Raw genomic sequence first — 18,966 nt, 5'->3', positions numbered from 1 at the left:
AGGAGTATCCCCTGACGTCACTGTCCATATATGGACAGTGACGTCAAGGGGTTCCCTCTAGGAGCGGAATCCCTGGCCAGAGCGTCGGCTACGCTCTGGCAGGTGATTCCTTTCTTGGAGGAGCCAATTACGTCAATGTCCTCTATCCATATATAGCGATCAGTGGGGTCTCAGTGCTCAGACTCCCACCTATTAAAACTTCTGACATATCACTATGACATCTCAGAAGTTTTTTAAAAGTTTAGTTACCCTTTAAGAGAATTGCCGCATTGTTGCGAAGGGAATAAACGTTAACTGTTCAACTGCAACTCAATCTTCTGATGCGATCCATTATTAAATAAGAGGGACCCCAAACCCATCTTACACACATGCTTCTGCAATGCAACTTCTGCTATCAGGAAGCTACATACTGCAGCCTACATAGATGTGTGCTTACCCTGTCTGTCAAAGCCCCCTGGTGCCAAATGTATAAAGGGCAAGGAGCAAAACCTGGTCACCAGGGCCGATTTTCTTGTCGCGACGGTGACCGGGTTTTGTCCAGCTCTGCTGTAAATGATGGAAGGGGTTAGGAAACTCAATGCGGATAATTGGGAGACCAAAGAAAAGTAGGAAAATAAACAGTACATACAATAAAGACCACATTAATCATGAGCTTTCCATGTCCTAAACCCACTTGCTGTTGTAGGGTCCATTCTATGGGGACTCAATTCTATTAGTTATGCCCATGACATAAATAATAAATGAAGGGGACAGTACAACCGATAAGTAACGATAACTGACCAATTAACCCCCTAAGGACCGAGCTTATTTCGTCGTTAAGGGCTGCAGGAATTTATTGGATTTTTAGTCACAACTTTTGGATTTTTCCATCATCGTAGCTGTATGGCTTGTTTTTTTTGCGGGACTAGTAGTTTTCAGTGGCTCAATTTTGAGGTACATTTAACTTGTTGGGTAACTTGTTAACTTTGTAGTGGGGGAAATAGAAATAAAACCAGCAATTCTGCCATTATTATTATTTTTTGTAATTTATGCTGTTTACCTTGCGGCATAAAAAATATGAACACTTTATTCTTTGTTTCTCTATACAAAATTTGTATTGTTTTTTTTGTTTAGGTTTTACTACTTTTACACAATAAAACACTTCTCATGGAAAAAAATAGTTTTCATGTCACTATATTCCGAGAGCCATAACTTGTTTTTATTTTTCCTTCGATGTAGCTAAATGAGGGCTTGTTTTACTACTATAATAATATTACTAATATTTACTAATATTTATTAATATTTTTAATGGCATCATTTTTGAGCACATACTGTATAACTTATTGATTAGATTTTAATTTGTGGGGTAGGAATGGAAAAAAAAACAAAAAAACAGTAATTCTACCTTTTTTCTTTTTTTTTTTAAATCAATGCCCTTAACTGTGCGACATAAATAATGAGTTAACTTTTTTCTACAGGTGGATACACTTATCTATGTTTTGCACAATGAGGGTAAGTTCACATGCAAACTCAGAAACGTCTGAAAATACGGAGCTGTTTTCAAGGGAAAACAGCTCCTGATTTTCAGACGTTTTTTAAACCACTCGCGTTTTTCCGCTGCGTTTTTTACGGACGCTTTTGGAGCTGTTTTCAATGAAAAACGGCTCCAAAAATGTCCCAAGAAGTGATATGCACTTTTTTGACGCGGGCGTCTTTTTACGCGCCGTCTTTTGACAGCGACCCGTGAAATTACACCTCATGGGAACAGAACATCGTAAAACCCATTGAAAGCAATGGGCAGATGTTTGTAGGCGTAATAGAGCACGTCTGAAAACAGTGCGTGTGAACATACCCTAAGACTACACTGTGTCTCGCTGCCTCTATCGCAGGTAATGAAAGTAAATGTGGACTCGCAAGTTGCTGTGAACGAGACACCACAGTCACGAGAAGTCCAGCGGGTTTGGATTCTTTGCGACTGTGGTGTTGCGGCAACTTACGGGTTGCAAAGCGACCACATTCAACGGCAGCGACACAGCGATTTTTGTCCACGCGACCTGTATCACGGTCAAGGTTGCCATGTAGTAATTGAATACATTGTTGTTATGTCAACGTCTTCTAGGAGCCATAACTTTTTAATTTTTTATCATATGATATATAATGGCTTCTTTTTTTGTGTAACGGCACCATATTTGGGTACATAGGACTTTTTTTTTTCTTGGGGGTGCATCCCCATATGTACTGTTATGTCCTAATTCTGTAAAAACAACACAATTAGGAAGTAATAATATGTCAAAATTAAAGCAAAAATCTTTACAATTCAGTCAGAGAAATGTTTAAATGCTGGGCTGGGAAACAATGAGAACATACATTCAGATTCAGGGCATTCTGTGTACAATGTCATTTGTTTCATTCCCGTCGCAGTCATTTTTCTAATTTTTACTGTCGTTTTTACCTCCCCACTTTCCAAAAGCCATAACTTTTTTATTTTTCCGTTGATAAAGCTGTATGAGTGGGGTTTTTTTTTGCGGCATGAGTTGTGGATTTTCACTGCACCATTTATTGTACCATGTAATCTAGTGGGAAACTGGAAAAAAATCTTTGTGGGGTTAAATGGGGAAAAACATTAGCAAGTTAACTTTATTCTGAGGGTCAATACGACTACGGCGATACCAAATTTATACACAGCTTTTTGTTTTACTACTTTTAGGAAAAAAATGATTGTTAAAAATAAAATTTGTGTTTTGTAGCAATATGCTGAGAGCCATAACTTTGTTGATTGAGTGGCATTAAGGGAATTTTTATGCGGGCGAAAAGTTGTTTTTTTTTAACTTGTAATTTTATTTATATATATTTAGTGGTTTAGGTGACATTCGTGTTCGCAGTGTGCTGTTGCCATTTTCTTGTGTGGTGTATAAATTTGCTGTCACAGGCGTTCTTGCACCTATATACACATTTTGTTTAATTTTGCTGGAAAGTGCTGATCAAACTCTTGTGTTTCTTATGTATTGCATATATGTGGGATTAGTGACTGCCTCCATTTACGGGGATGTTTCAGCCTGAAAACATCCCCGTAATTTCAGCCGTAACGGCATGTGCAGGCGCTTGAAAGCTGCGTCAATTACGGACGTAATTGGCACTGCTATTCATTGGAGTCAATGAATAACGGCTCCAATTACGGCCAAACAAGTGACAGGTCACTTCTTTGACGCGGGCGTCTATTTACGCGCCGTCATTTGACAGCGGCGCGTAAATTACGCCTCGTGTGAACAGACAAACGTCTGCCCATTGCTTTCAATGGGCAGATGTTTGTCAGCGCTATTGAGGCGCTATTTTCGGACGTAATTCGGGACAAAAACGCCCGAATTACGTCCGTAAATAGGCCGTGTGAACATACCCTTAGAGACCTACCTCATAGAGGTCACCTTGTCATGGCAGGTGGGCTCACACAATTTGATCAAAATGTACACTATGAACCTCATTATTGTAAGTAGATTCAGCAGCAATGCATATTTATTTATATTTAGTGATTTAGGTGGCATTAGTGTTCGCAGTGTAATGTCGTCATTTTCTTGTGTGCTGTCTATACATATATATGTTTTTATTATTTTAACTAACTGTATTTAACTTCTTTTTACTATTTAACTTTTCTGAACCAGCGATCGTTGGATCGCTTGCATGATATGCGGCAATAATTATGTATTGCAGTATATCATTATACTGACAGTCTCCTGTGAAGCCCTGACGTTCTGCGGAGCTCCATACTCCCCCACCCAACCTCCGCAGTAGATATATATATATATGGAGGATTTTGAGAAGGGGTTAAACAGAAAACTTATGATTAATTTTACAAAATATGGCCCTTAGGTCTCTTTTATAAGTCAGTATTTGGAGGCCATAACCAGGACTGGAACCTACACAGAGAAAAGTATAACGGAAAGATTTGTACCTCTTCTGTGTTTTGGACCCACTCCTGATTTTTGCTTAGGATTACTGACCTAAATTCTGCCCTGTGAAAGGGACCTAAAAGTTCTGCCTTGTGTTTACTACCTCAGTAATGTGAGACCGGCCTCCTTCACACGGCAGTATTTTTTACAGAATTTCGCATCAGTATTTGGAAGCCAAAACCAGTGGTGGGTCTATAATACAGAAGAGGCACAAATCTTTCCATTATACTATTTCTCTGTTTAGGATTCACTCCTGGTTCTGGCTTCCAAAAACTGATGCAAAATATTGACCAAAAAAGTGTAAAAGAGACCACAGACTGGTTAATAAGTTGCTACCTGACAACCCCAATAAAAAAAACTTATGAAACAGTTGTGATTGTTTTCTCTGCATGGCTGGGCTTACAATGTGCATTGAAAAACTGCATGCATTTTTCAAAAACACCGGGGTATTTAGAAAATGCATGCATTGTTGCAAAAGCGTGTGCATTTTTCATATGTGTTTCTTTTGACCGCTTTTGAAAAAGCATCAAAAACGCGAAAAAAAAAAACAACTCACAATGTGAACCCATCGGACAAATATCACTTAGAATTTGTAAAAAAAATACAGAACAGATTTAGATTTGCTGATGCTTTTTATTAACTGATCCTTAAAAAGTAATAATCTTATAATGATAATCCTGGTTTGCAAGGTGTAGAGAGGTGACTAATTATTACACGTAAGGCTGGCGCAGACAGACATGGACACATCACATCATTATAGGGGTATTCCCAAAATCATAAATTATCACCTATCCACAGGAAACAGGGGTTCCGAACCCCCAGATCCCTCTCACTGCAACCCCCGTAATAAGAAGGAGTTGAATGGAGCAGTGTTCGAGCATTCGCCCGTCGCTCCATTCACTGTCTATGAGAATTACGGAAACAGCGTGGTGCTGTATTCGGCTGTTTCGGTCAGACTTTGACTGGAGCGGCACCGCGCATTCTAGACCCGCCGCCTTATTCAATGTCCTCTTCACTGCATTTGAGCAGTTCAAGAACCCTCAGCGATTAGAAAATGATCGATGATTTTGGGAAGACCTTTTTTAGTCCTACAGCAATTTTCAACTGAAATCTAAAGCTGTGGATTTACGGTGTGAAATCTGCATCGCAAATCAGAAACAATTTACATCAGATGGGGTTTTTAAAACCACATTCACATGTAGCGGAAAAAATCTGCACTGAAAGCAGAGCATGTGTGGAGAAGTAGCACAGAATGCACGAAATCGCAGCAAAATCTGTGGTATAAATTGTCTGCCAGAACTGTACACACCCTTACTTCCCAATTTGGGAATTATATTTACGGTGCACTGTAGCAGCAATGGTCACAAGAAAAACTATTTTTTAGGCTCTGTTTACACTAGCGTCATGACTTCTATTTATTCATGGCCATGACAACTACGCCAAATCTGTTTTCTAAAGGATGATGAACCCCATTGACCCAATATAGTGGGTCGGTTAGGGTTCAGATATTTTTTATGGCAAAAATAGCATTGCAGACTGCGCTATGCTTGATGTCATGAATACTGGAAATCCCAACGGATCCCATTTACGCAAATGTGAACAGAGGCTTAGTACTTAATCTGATATTGTCTAAATAATTTTACTTTCAGGAAATAAGCAAAAAGCATAGTGTTTATAAACATCCCTGTTATAAAAGAAAGCCATGTGAACTTATATCATTATAAAGTGCTGAAAACTCATATTATAGAAAAGAACTTAGAAAGCCATTTACAGAGAAGATCAAAAAGTCAACATGTAAGAATTCTAAACACAAATGCATATAGATAAAGGGTGGGTATAAGAAAAACTAATAAAGGGAAATTCACTGCAAAGATTTCTGTTAGTTAAGATGCCTGTTTTTAAACTTTATTTATGTAGCGCCAACATATTCTGCAGGAGTGTACAATTCAGGAAAGTACCAGTGATACAGTCTTACAAGAGTGCACCTTTCCCAATATTGCAATGCATTTTTCTGTACAGTCGGCTACAGGGGTTCTCACCTGTGGATTCTGCCAGTAAGGTAATCTCCTCATTGAGATATTCAACCCATTCTCCTCCTCTCTTCACCGTTAAAGACGCGAATGCTCCCCCACGTGCCCGTAGGTGAAGTCTTAACACTTGAATATCTTCCAGCAGCTCCAGAATCACATGTCCAGATACCGATTCCCCGGCAGCGTAGCCATTTTTCCTCTCGTTTTCAAGCACAACGCTCATAATAACTCGCCCAACCATTTTTACCCACAAATTCTTGGGGTATACTTAATCTAAAACATGACACATGATTATAATGATGTCATGCAAGTCCTTCAAGTAAACAGGTATTGGGCTGTTTGCAAAATTTGGCTAAAAAGTTTTAAAAAAGTAGAATATGTTTTAGATGAAGAAGTTAAAAAATAAAAATAGTGGGTTTAAGGGGGCAAAAACACCTCGGATAGGCCTGAGCGAAGTTTGGCGCAGCTTTGTCTTAGTTGCAAAAATGTAATACTTGCTAAGCAGATGATAAGATGATCGGGTGGCTTCCAATAGGAGCTATTTCCAGCTGCTTGGAATAAATCACCGCTGTCTGTCATCGAAACAAGAAGTGCACGCAAAGGGTCGGATTTGGATTATAAGGGAAAACTTGTGACCAAAAGTGAAAACACAAAGTTGAATATTATATAGTCATTAGGTTAAATAGTCATCTGCTCACGTGATGCAGAGACATGCGAGGCATGGAACACTGCTGCTAGTAAGAGAGCACAAGGTTCTCCTAAGGTGTGCTCTACAGATAATTGACCTCCTCCTACTGCCCCCTTATGATCCTTCAGCCAGTTCACTGTTGTTTGGTGCTCCTGAAGGTGGGTGAGCTCAGGGTGTAGCGACAGCTCATAGTCCTAAACACTTCCCTGTTTTTGCCAGCCCTGCCTTACTCCCAACTCACAGCCAATTGATAGCCTGAATGTCTGTCTCCAACCACAGGCTCCTTCACAGTGTCACAGATCACTGCAGAATATGTCACACTGGAGCTGAATGGATGACTGCAGGTGAAAGTTTCTTGTGAAGTTTCTCTTCGGTGTTGCTGGTATGGGGAGAGCATGTGTGATTCAGCTAACCAGTCACTGCTAAGAGATAGGACGAAATGATGTGTTGACATACTATTATCACAATGAAATGATTTAATAAGTTATCCACAACTATACAGATGTGGCAGAGCTGAATCTTCCTTTAGGGTAGGAACACACACAGCGTAAACACTGCGGATTTTCCGCAACGGATTAATTGCGGAAAATCCTCAGCGTATTACAGTAGCAGCAGTGTGGTGAGATTTCAACAAATCTCATTCCCACACTGCGGTAAAAATCAGCGACAAAAAACACATGAATTGACCTGCAGTGCGGTTACTTCAACCGCAGCATGTCAATTAATTGTGCGAATATGCAACTCTTCTGTTGTGGGTTTTCCCAATGAATTCAATGGGGTGCTTAAACCTGCAATAAAGCAGTGTGTGTTGCGATATTTGCAGCGGAATAACAGCGATGCGCGGCAAAAATCGCAAGTAAGAAATAGAAATAATAAAGTTATACTTACCCTCGGTTCCCTGCAACTTCTCTAGTCCGGCTTCCCTGGATGACGTTGCAGGCCATGTGACCGCTGCAGCCAATCACAGGCTGCAGCATCACATGGCTTGCAACGTCATCCCAGGAGGCCAGACTACGCGCTGAGAAGAGGGAGGGGGTAAGCATGAACATTTTTATTTTATTTTTTTCAACACCGCTTCGCAGTGGAAATTAGGCTGCAAAAACGCATCACACTGTGGTGCCATTTTCCGGACGGCATTCCCTGCGGTGTTCAGGGTGGATACGCTGCGCAGCTTAACACAGTGTATCCGCACTGAATACGTTATGTGTGTTCCTACCCTTAGACCGGGTTCCCACGTAGCGTAAATGCTGTGGAATTTCTGCAACGGAATTCTGGGAGTAAATAATGCTGCGTTTACAGTAGCAGCAAAGTGGATAAGATTTAGAAAATCTCATGCCCACGCTGCGGAAAAAAAAATGCAGCATAAACGTTAATAACTTGACCTGCGGTGCGGAATTTAATTCCGCAGCATGTCAATTTATGCTGCGTTTTCGTTCATTTTCCGTTGCAGGATTTCCCTATTCAACTTAATGGGGATGCAAAACTCACAACAGAAAGCCAAGCGTTGCAGTCTTTGCGGCGTAATCACAGCGTTTACGCTGAAAAAATCACAACGCCGGAAGAAAAAATTAACATACTTACCCAGCACGCCCTACTTCTTCATGCAGTCCGGCCTCCTGGGATTACGTTGCTTCCCATGTGACCGCTGCAGCCAAACACAGGCTGCAGCGTCGCATGGCCTGAAACGTCTCCCAGGGAGGCCGGAACAGACGCCAGAGAAGGTAGGGGGTAAGTATGAACGTCTTTTCTCCGCAGCGGAATTTCCGTCTGAAAAATCGCACCATGATTTTTCGGATGGAATATCCTGCGGGTTCTAGGTCGGACATGCTGCGTGATTTTTACACAGCGTATCTGTCCCGTGGGAACCCGGCCTAAGTATTTTCTTGTGTGCATTAATGCACTCACCTGAGCATATTTATCATTTTCTGGCTTAATTGCATTGAAAAGAACGGGTCCTTTCTCAACGCCATATTCATCACCTGTTCCAACACCTTTAGATTTGTCAGAATAAGGATGGTAGTTTTTAAGCTTCTCTGTTAGGGTCAGTTCACACGTAGTGTAAATACTGCGGATTTTCCGCAACGGATTTCGTAAATGCTGAGCAGAAAAAAAGCTCAGAAATTGACGTGCGGTTTCTTAATCCGCAGTATGTCAATTGTATTTGCGTAAACGCTGCTTACTTGTTGCAGGATTTCCCCATTAAATTCAATGGGGAGGTAAAACAAATAGCAGATGTTGCGTTTTTTTGCGGCGGAATCAAAGCAATTCCGCCACAAAAACGCAACTCAGAAAAAAAGGAATCTTATACCCAGAATCTGTGTTTCTTCGTCCAGGCCGGCCTCCGAATCACAGGCTGTAGCGGTCACATGGGATGAAAAGTCATCCCAGCGCTGCTGAGCGTCGTGACGTCAGGACATCGGAGTGACATGTCGCCATGTTTAGTATCCTTTTTTTTTCCTGTGCAGTTTTCCGCAGCGGACATCCCGGCTGGAAAACTGCACCACAATTTTGTGCGGTTTTTCGGCCGGAATTCCTTGCGGCACACAGGGCGGTTTCGCTGTGTGCTTTTACGCAGCATATCTGCCCTGTGTGAACATAGCCCTAGGGTCAGTTCACAGTTTTTTGCAAGCTGAAAAAATCTTCCTCAGAATTCCTTCCATTTTGTGGCAGGTTTTAAACTGCCTGCACTTTTTTTCCCGTGTTTTTCACAGAGTTTTTTGCTTGAGGCTATTAAATCTAATGCAAGGACTGCGGGCGAAGAACGCTGCCAGCTAGCAGCCATTACGAATGCGGTAGTAATAAAGTTTAAAAAAATCCAAAGACATAGAAAAAATATTTTATTAAAATATAAAACCCCTACATAACCCTCATTAACCATTTTATTGAAAATAAAAAAAGCCGTCATTGAAGTAGTCCTCGAATCCGACGTAGTCCAAAAGCCGAACCTGTAAAAAAAGCACAAACACAAAAAAAACATTAGTAACACATGTGGTAGGCTTAGATACAGCACCCATGTGTGATACTGTCTGTTGGACCTTGTATTTAAGTCTACCACATGTTAGGCTCAGACACAGGGCCCCAGTAGACAGTAATCTTATACAGTATAAGATTACTGTCTGCTGGGGCCCTGTATCTAAGCTTAGCATGTGTGATCCTGCCTGCTGGGCCCTGTATCTAAGTCTACCACATGGTAGGCTTAGATACATGGCCCTTGTGTTATAGTGTCTGTTAGACCCTGTATCTAAGCCTACCAAAAGGTAGGCTTAGATACAGGGCCCCAGCAGACAGTAACGTTATACTTACCCTCCTCTTCGCCTCCGGCGGTCCTGACGCCATGAAGATGTTAGGACCTCTGCTGCGCTTGGGAACGAGGAGTGTAAGTATACTGTTACTATAGTAACAGGGGCCTGTGTATTTTATTACATAGGCCCCAGTTACTATAGTTATGTCTTATAGATGCGGTGCGGGAGGCCGCAGACCCACCTGGCTTTGGGGCCTGGTCGCAATCGCGACCGCTGTGACCCCTATAGCTAATGTAGATGGAGCATCTGGACAAAAGTCCGAAAACGTCCGGTGCTAGCGATGCCACTGGTTGGCAGGAGTGCGGTAATTGAAGCCATAGAGGCACTAATGTGCCCTAGTATCATTGATAATGTAGCTAAGAATTTTTTATATAAATATCCCACCCTATATCTGTCCTTATTCTAGGGCCTCTAAAGGTGCAGTAACCTATCAGACAGATAAAGATGGAAGGTATATTTACTCCATTGATTAGTAAACATTAGTGGATTTAGAGATCTGGCAATATAGCAACGGATCAATAAAAAAAATATTTTTAAAATTATGTACAGTGTGTTTGTAGTGTCATAGTGTACAAAGGAGGACAGGATTTAATGTAAGAAATCCCAAACACTGCCAAGAGCACACAATCAAAGCTTTCCTAGTAGGGTAATATTTAAAGGACATTAAGATAAATTGCAGACTGCAGACAGATCAGCAAAGTATCAAAGCCGATTCCGTCAGGTCAACTGGACTGACAACTCGGCTGAAAGCTGGTTCTGCGTGTCTCTGACACGCAGAATCCAACTGATAACAATTGTAACGCGAGCGGCGGTTGACACTCCTACTAGCGGTCCCCGCCGCCGGGTTACTTACCTCTGCTGCCGGCGCTCTGGTCCCGTGAGCGTGTCGGCATGCTGCCATCCCCAGCATGCACAGACGCCAGTGTGCCTCTGCTCGCTGCCCCTCTCCCCCTACACGTTCTGCTACAGCTCATTCAGTGTCTTATTGGGTGTGGGCATTCAAAGTCATCCCTAACCAATCCCAGATGCCCTGTACATATTAAGACAGCCTCACTGGTCACCTGATGCCTGAGCAACATTGGTTCAACGTTAGTTTGTTCCGGCAAAGGTTCACTGTGTTTTGCTGATCTGAGTATCAATTCCGGTCTGGCTTCTTCTCTCGTACCAGTACTGCCCGACCCTCTGCCCGGTTACATCCCTGCATGGACTCAGCTTGCCCTGACCTCAGTCGGAGCATGTCCACTCTATTGCTTTACCCTATGGTGTACTTCATCGTTATCTCCTTGTCAGGAAAATGTCTGTTCCCTTAAGATTACCATGACGGTGTGTCTGTTTTACCTTGAGCCTATCTCTTTTGTCTGTCTTTCTGCCTTCAGGTGTAGAATTAATATTTTCCAGCCTCCTCCACCTGTCAGTGTTTCTGAATTTTCCTGTCTTCTGGTGTCTGATCAAGCTTCCTAAATTCCCTGCACTCCTGACTTCTAGGCATTTTGGAAACTGACCCCGGCTTGTCTCTCATTAACCCCTTGTTTGGTGATTTAGGATTTAGTCTGCATTGCACTTCCTATCCAACGCTGAACTCTGCTAAGACAACCTGGATCCTAAGCAGCAAAGTCCATCCCATCTTGCTCTGGCGAACACCTTAGGGTCGCCTTAGATGCTGTCGATCAAAGTTGTGACGGATTCGAGGTTGCGGTTTTATGTGCACGCTCTCTCCCGGCACTCTCCAGCAGCCTTTGGGGAATCGTTCAAATTGCAATTCCATAACACTCCTGGTCCATTGGGCCATGTGCTATTTAACCCTTTAATGACCGCCGATAAGCCTTTTCACGGCGGTCATTATTGGGCTTTATTCTGATGCAATAGCCTTTTCACATCGCTGCATCGGAATAAATAAATAGTGCAGGGAGTAAAGTAAGAAAGTTACACATATTTGGTATCGCCGCATCCGTAACGAATTCGACTATAAAGCTATTACATTATTAAACCCGCACGGTTAACGCCATAAAAAATAAAATAAAAAACAATGGAAAAATTGCTGTTTTCTGTGAATCCTGACTTAAAAAATATGTGATAAAAAGTGATCAAAAAGTCGCATCTACTCTAAAATGGTAGCAATAAAAACTACAAGTCGTCCCGCAAAAAAAAAGCCCTCATACAACTGCATCGGCGGAACAATAAAAAAGTTATGGCTCTTCAAATATGGAGACACAAAAACAAATAATTTTGAAAAAAAAGTGTTTTTACTGTGTGAGTAGTAAAAAATAATACAACAGCTATACAAATTTGGTATCTTTGCAATCGTAACAACCCGTTGAATAAAGTTATTGTGTTATTTATACCACACGGTAAACGGCGTAGATTTAGGACGCAAAAAAGAGTGGCGGAATTTCAGGTTTTCTTCTATCCCCCCAAAAAAAAGTTAATAAAAGTTAATCAATAAATTATATGTACCCCAAAATGGTGCTATTAAAAAATACAACTTGTCCCACAAAAAACAAGTCCCTATACAGCTATGTCGACGCAAAAATAAAAAAGTTATAGCTCTTCGAATGTGACGATGGAAAAACTAAAAAAATGGCTTGGTCATTAGGGCCCAGAATGCAAGCAGTGGGAAGGGGTTAAACCGGTTGAGTAGCGCAGTGGTTCCACAACCTGCTTGTTATTACAACGATCACATCTAAGCTCATGAACTTAAAGAGGCTGTGTCACCAGATTTTGCAACCCCTATCTGCTATTGCAGCAGATCGGCGCTGCAATGGAGATAACGTTTTTATTTTTAAAAAACGAGCATTTTTGGCCAAGTTATGACCATTTTTGTATTTATGCAAATGAGGCTTGCAAAAGTCCAACTGGGCGTGTTTAAAGTAAAAGTCCAACTGGGCGTGTATTATGTGCGTTACATCCTGGCGTGTTTACTACTTTTACTAGCTGGGCGTTCTGACGAGAAGTATCATCCACTTCTCTTCAGAACGCCCAGCTTCTGGCAGTGCAGACACAGAGCGTGTTCTCGAGAGATCACGCTGTGTCGTCACTCACTTCCTGCCCCAGGTCCTGCATCGTGTCGGACCAGCGAGGACACATCGGCACCAGAGGCTACCTTTGATTCTGCAGCAGCATCGGCGTTTGCAGGTAAGTCGATGTAGCTACTTACCTGCAAACGCCGATGCTGCTGCAGAATCAACTGTAGCCTCTGGTGCCGATGTGGCCGACACGATGCAGGACCTGGGGCAGGAAGTGAGTGACGTCACAGCGTGATCTCTCGAGAACACGCTGTGTCTGTGCACTGCCAGAAGCTGGGCGTTCTGAAGAGAAGTGATTGATACTTCTCGTCAGAACGCCCAGCTAGTAAAAGTAGTTAACACGCCCAGATGTAACACACATAATACACGCCCAGTTGGACTTTTACTTTAAACACGCCCAGTTGGACTTTTACGTTAAACACACCCACTTGGACTTTTGCAAGCCTCATTTGCATAAATACAAAAATGGTCATAACTTGGCCAAAAATGCTCGTTTTTAAAAAATAAAAACGTTACTGTAATCTCCATTGCAGCGCCGATCTGCTGCAATAGCAGATAGGGGTTGCAAAATCTGGTGACAGAGCCTCTTTAAGTGTGATCGTTATTAGCTGGATCCTTTTTGAGGCAATTTGTGTCCTTTTTCAGGCAATTTTGTGGTCAGAGGCATTTATTTCCAGACACAGAATGGTCTGGGTTTAGTGTTTCTTTAGGCTTTTTTTTTTTTTAAAGGCTTACCTTTACGACTTAAACAGAAAACGTATTTTAGTACTTTATGTACTATACAATATGTTACTTTAAAGTCTACAGTAAAATATGAAAAAGCTTTATACAAAGCGTTCTGGTTTGTTTTTGGGGAAAGTGAACTCAGCATGCTCTGGTTATGGCGTTTTTTTTTTCTGGTGTCTTCCCATAGGCTTCTACAAAGAACTTCAAAAATGCCAGAAAAAACACATGTTCAAAATGTTACAAAATAAAAACGTCACCAAAAATACTTGGGGAAATACGCAATGAAAAAAATGTGTGTAAAGGGGAATTTACAGTGTCTATGATATCAAATGTGTTATTAGCATCTGGTGAAAAAATTAGCAAATGTTAGTATTCATTTCCCCTGATGACTAATGCAAACCATTTTATTAATAATGAAAAAAACCTAACCATGTACGCAGTTTAGTGATGACAATTCTGACAACAAATAGATATGAGAACATTTGGTGGTTTAAGAAAAAATAAAAAGTAATGGGGATAGTTTAGTTCAGAGTGAATTACTGAAATTCTTCTTGGGTTTATTATGTTCAAACAATTATGTACACACAATATATTGTTCAGGGAAATTACGGATCTGAAGTCTTGTTTTGCTCTATGCTGTGTAAAATTCTACAATATAATAGGAGATGTCTGTTCTCTAAGGTACAAAGAAGTCTTTGGTACAAACTATTTATATTCTTAAAGGGACTGGATACTACTTGCTCCCAATGTCGGTGATATCCTGTCTCGTCACAGACCGACAACCCCTTTATTATGAGAGCTACGGCGGTGTTCAGCTGGTCGATATGAGTTTGGTTTCTGATAACCACAGCAATCAATTGATTTAAATGAATGGCTACCAAAGTAATAGGTGGACAGACCCAGTGGCGTGGTTATAGTCGGTTCAGTGGTGTCGGTTGTACTTGGATCAGGGCCACCATCAGGAATTTCTAGGCCCCGTACAGCCAAGATGTCTGGGCCCCCCTCCCTCCATTGCCGAGGGTGGGCAACGGAAAGTGTGGCGCTCACGTTTGTACGTTATGCGCAATAACTGATTTTGGTGCTGATTTCAATTGCAGTGAACTAAACCATGGAGCAGGCAGTGACTGGTTAATGCTCTGGATTTTGATCTATTTAGCCAAATTGTATCCGACTGTATGGCATACTGTTAGGGATCTGCCAGGTACTACGTCTAGGTATACTCCTGGGATTAATCAATCCACACCTGAGGCCAGACCTGTTCGACTGACACCATCTCCCACCAACCAGGGTGGCAGGCTCAGGAGTGGGAGAGCCTATCGCGGCCTGGTCTGTCGGAGTTAGCTCCGCCCCCTGTCCTTTATTACCTGCCCTGTTCTCTCCCTCAGTGCTTGTAATTCTTCTGGATTCCTGGCCTCACTGCTGCTTGCTCCAGCCTGCTTCTGCCGTGCTTCTGCCTTGCTGCAGTTCCGCTTGACCTGCTTTGCTTTGCCCCTGGTTTTCTTCGGTCTCCGTGCCCGCTTGGGTGTACTCACTTCGTCCTGGTCCTGACTGTTCGTTCGCCGCTCCGTTTCCTCGTGGCGTTCCGTGGCTACTGCCCCTTCCCTTGCGTGTTCCCTGTTTGTTTTCCCGTGCACTTAGACAGCGTAGGGACCGCCGCCCAGTTGTACCCCGTCGCCTAGGGCGGGTCGTTGCAAGTAGGCAGGGACAGGGCGGTGGGTAGATTAGGGCTCACTTTCCCATCACCTCCTTCCTGCCATTACACATACAGTGGGATACGTCGCCCGGGGAATGGCCCAGGGGAAACTCCTGAAGTCACTGTCCATGAATGGCAGTGACGTCTGAAGCTTTCCCAGGGCTGGAGCCTTCTACTAGCGCTCTGCCCAGGGACTATGGCGCTATTCCTGATGTCCATATATGTAAAGTGACGTCAGAAGCTTTGCAAAGCCTGAGTACACGGCCGGAGCGTCGGCAACGCTCTGGCCAGGGATTCCGGCCCTGGAGAATCCCCTGACATCACTTTACATATATGGACAGTGATGTCAGGAGCTTCCCCAGGGACAAAGTCCACAGGCAGAGCACATGTGATGGTCTGCCTGGGGACTCTGGCATTGGGAAGCTCCTGACATCACTGTCCACATACTAATGTCAGGAGCGGTATTCAGTTTTTTGTGGAATCTCTCGATGGAATAGCAAAGTCTACTACGCTATTCCATCCTTCAAGAATAAGGTCAATCGACGTCTATCACCCTGACGGAGGCTAAAAGGACATAATGGAGCCATGTGAATTATCGTCTACATTGTTTATACTGAACGTTAGGAGATTTCCTGACGTACACGATAAACTTAGGGCCACAACATGATGTGAAGGGAGTCTTAACCCCTTAATGACCAGCCTATTTTGGACCTTAATGACCAAGCTATTTTTTACGTTTTTCAATCGTCGCATTCCAAGAGCTATAACCTTTTTATTTTTGCATCGACATAGCTGTATAAGGTCTTGTTTTTTGCGGGACAAGTTGTATTTTTTAATAGCACCATTTTTAGGTACATATTATTTATTGATTAACTTTTTATTAACTTTTTTTTGGGGGGGAATAGAAAAAAATCTGAAATTTCGCCTCTCTTTTTTGCCTCCTAAATCTACGCCGTTTACCGTGTGGTATAAATAACTTTATTCAGCGGGTTGTTACGATTGCAACGATACCAAATTTGTATAGTTTTTGTATGTTTTACTACTTTTACACAGTAAAAACGCTTTTTTTTCAAAATTATTTGTTTTTGTGTCTCCATATTTGAAGAGCCGTAACGTTTTTATTTTTTCGCCGATACGGTTGTATGAGGGCTTTTTTTTTGCGGGACGACTTGTAGTTTTTATTGGTACCATTGTGGAGTAGATGCGACTTTTTGATCACTTGTTATCACATTTTTTTAAAGTCAGTATTCACAGAAAACAGCAATTTTTCCATAGTTTTTTATTACATTTTTTACGCCGTTCACCGTGCGGGTTAAATAATATAATAGATTTATAGTCGGGGTCGTTACGGACGCGGCGATACCAAATATGTGTAACTTTTTAACTTTATTTAGTTTTTTTAATATTAAAGCATTTTGTAAGGGGAAAAGCTGGGTTTTTCATTTTTTGTCACATTTTTTTTAAAATTAACTCTATTAAACTTTTTTTTCACTTTTTTACTAGTCCCATTAGGGGACTATAATATGCGATTCTGCGATCGCTATTGTAATACACTGCAATACTTTTGTATTGCAGTGTATTACTGCCTGTCCGTTTAACACGGACAGGCATCTGCTAGGTCATGCCTGCGGCATGATCTAGCAGGCATTCACTCCAGGCAGACCTGGGGGCCTTTATTAGACCCCCGGCTGCCATTAGAGACACAGACACTCGGCGATCGTATCGCCGGGTGTCGGTGGGGGAGAGAGGGAACTCCCTCCCTCTCTCCAAAACCACTCAGATGCGGTGCTCGCTATTGAGCACCGCATCTGAGGGGTTAAACGTGTGAGATCGATACTAATATCGATCTCACACGGCAGAGCAGGGACGCTCCCAGCCCTCAGCTGCCTCTAGCAGCTGAGAGCAGGGAGATTTGACATCTCCCTGCTCTGTAAACTTATTCCGATGCCGCGACGTAAAAAGTCTATGGCATCGGAATAAGGCCCGTTAGTGACCGACGTAGAAACACGATGGGCCGGTCACTAACGGGTTAAGGGAGGGGGAAGCGCTTGTGAGTATGTAAGGAGCACTAATGCTCCGTTCTTACGTTGCCATTAAAGTTCAATGTGTTTTTCAACAGCAAAAATCGGAGGCTTTCCCTTTGATTTCTGACGCAGATGTGCCACAAGCGGGTAGCAGATCCACACGAGAATATGGCCCTGTTCACACAGTTTTTTTTCCGCATCTTTTGCCGCGGAAATCGCGTTGTAAACTGCAGCAAAAAACTGCCGAAATCGCCTCCTATTGATTTCAATGGGAGGCAAAGGCGTTCAATGGGAGGCCAAGGGAGGACCGAAGAAGCGACATGCCCTTTCTTCGGGCATTTCTGCCTCTGACCTCCCATTGACATCAATGGGAGGCAGAGAAAGCCTGAAGGAATTTTGAGCCAGATTTTTCTGCCTGCAAAAAACTGTGTGAACAAGGTCTGAGTCCCATTGTCATTCAAAGTTGCTTATCCTCGGCTTTTCCATGTAATATAAGTCGCATGCTACTTATTGCTGTGGTGGATTTCTTTTCATGATGCCGACAAAAATACACGTGGAAAGTTTTTCGTAGCATGTGAACTGGGTTGCGGAAAACTCATATGCATGGGATGCATGGCATGTCATCGGAAACCGTATCAAATCCAACATGTGTGAACGGGGCCTTAGGGTGAGTTAGAAAAAACTCTGTTAGGCCAAATGCACACGATGCTTATTACGTTCAAACTTGTCACGGGTATTTTTGTGCGGCAACTCCGCAATGTAATACAGTACCAGCAAAGTAAAAGAGATCAAGAAATCTCATCTACATGTCGCAGTTTTTTTCTGCACAAAAATTGACCTGTGGTGTGTATTTGAGAATATGCTACATGTCAATTTATCTTGCGTTTAAAAAAAAATAAAAAAAATCTGCAGAATAAAACCTGCTTAAACAGAAAGAAAAAGACGGAGTATAGAAGCCGTGTATATAAAAATATAACAAATTTTATTAATCACATAAATGAGACAGACATGATTTAAGAAGGTACAAAATGGATAAGAAGACTCTATAGTGTTTCAGTTTGTAAGGGTATGTTCACACGGCCTATTTACGGACGTAATTCGGGCGTTTTGGCCCCGAATTACGTCTGAAAATAGCGCCTCAATAGCGCTGACAAACATCTGCCCATTGAAAGCAATGGGCAGACGTTTGTCTGTTCACACGAGGCGTATGTTTACGCGCCGCTGTCAAATGACGGCGCGTAACTAGACGCCCGCGTCAAAGAAGTGACCTGTCACTTCTTTGGCCGTAATTGGAGCCGCTATTCATTGACTCCAATGAATAGCAGCGCTAATTACGGCCGTAATTGACGCGGCGTTCAAGCGCCTGCACATGCCGGTACGGCTGAAATTACGGGGATGTTTTCAGGCTGAAACATCCCCGTAATTTCAGCCGTTACGGACCCCCGCCGTGTGAACATACCCTAACATGAAAAACAGACTTCCTATATCTTTACAGCAATATAGTGTGCATCCTAAAAGTAGGGATATATGAATTGGGTGGTAGGAAACTCGGAAGTA

The 18,966-nt window shown here is 42.4% G+C and overlaps 1 protein-coding gene across 1 annotated transcript in view; it reads right to left on the bottom strand.

Moving 5' to 3' along the window:
• The window catches only part of ARRDC4 (arrestin domain containing 4), a 52,343-nt gene extending 45,528 nt beyond the window's left edge, over nucleotides 1-6,815 (bottom strand). The window contains exon 1 of the mRNA XM_075855283.1: nucleotides 5,963-6,815. Within this exon, the coding sequence (XP_075711398.1) occupies nucleotides 5,963-6,194 (232 nt within the window). The 5' untranslated portion in view covers nucleotides 6,195-6,815. The remainder of the gene's footprint in view (nucleotides 1-5,962) is intronic.
• Nucleotides 6,816-18,966: the final 12,151 nt, after the last annotated feature.

The sequence above is a fragment of the Rhinoderma darwinii genome, chromosome 3 (assembly GCF_050947455.1).
Source record: "Rhinoderma darwinii isolate aRhiDar2 chromosome 3, aRhiDar2.hap1, whole genome shotgun sequence".
Lineage (NCBI taxonomy): Eukaryota > Metazoa > Chordata > Amphibia > Anura > Rhinodermatidae > Rhinoderma > Rhinoderma darwinii.
The sequence above is the reverse complement of the archived record's forward strand: the minus strand, read 5'-3'. Positions and strand labels throughout refer to the sequence as shown.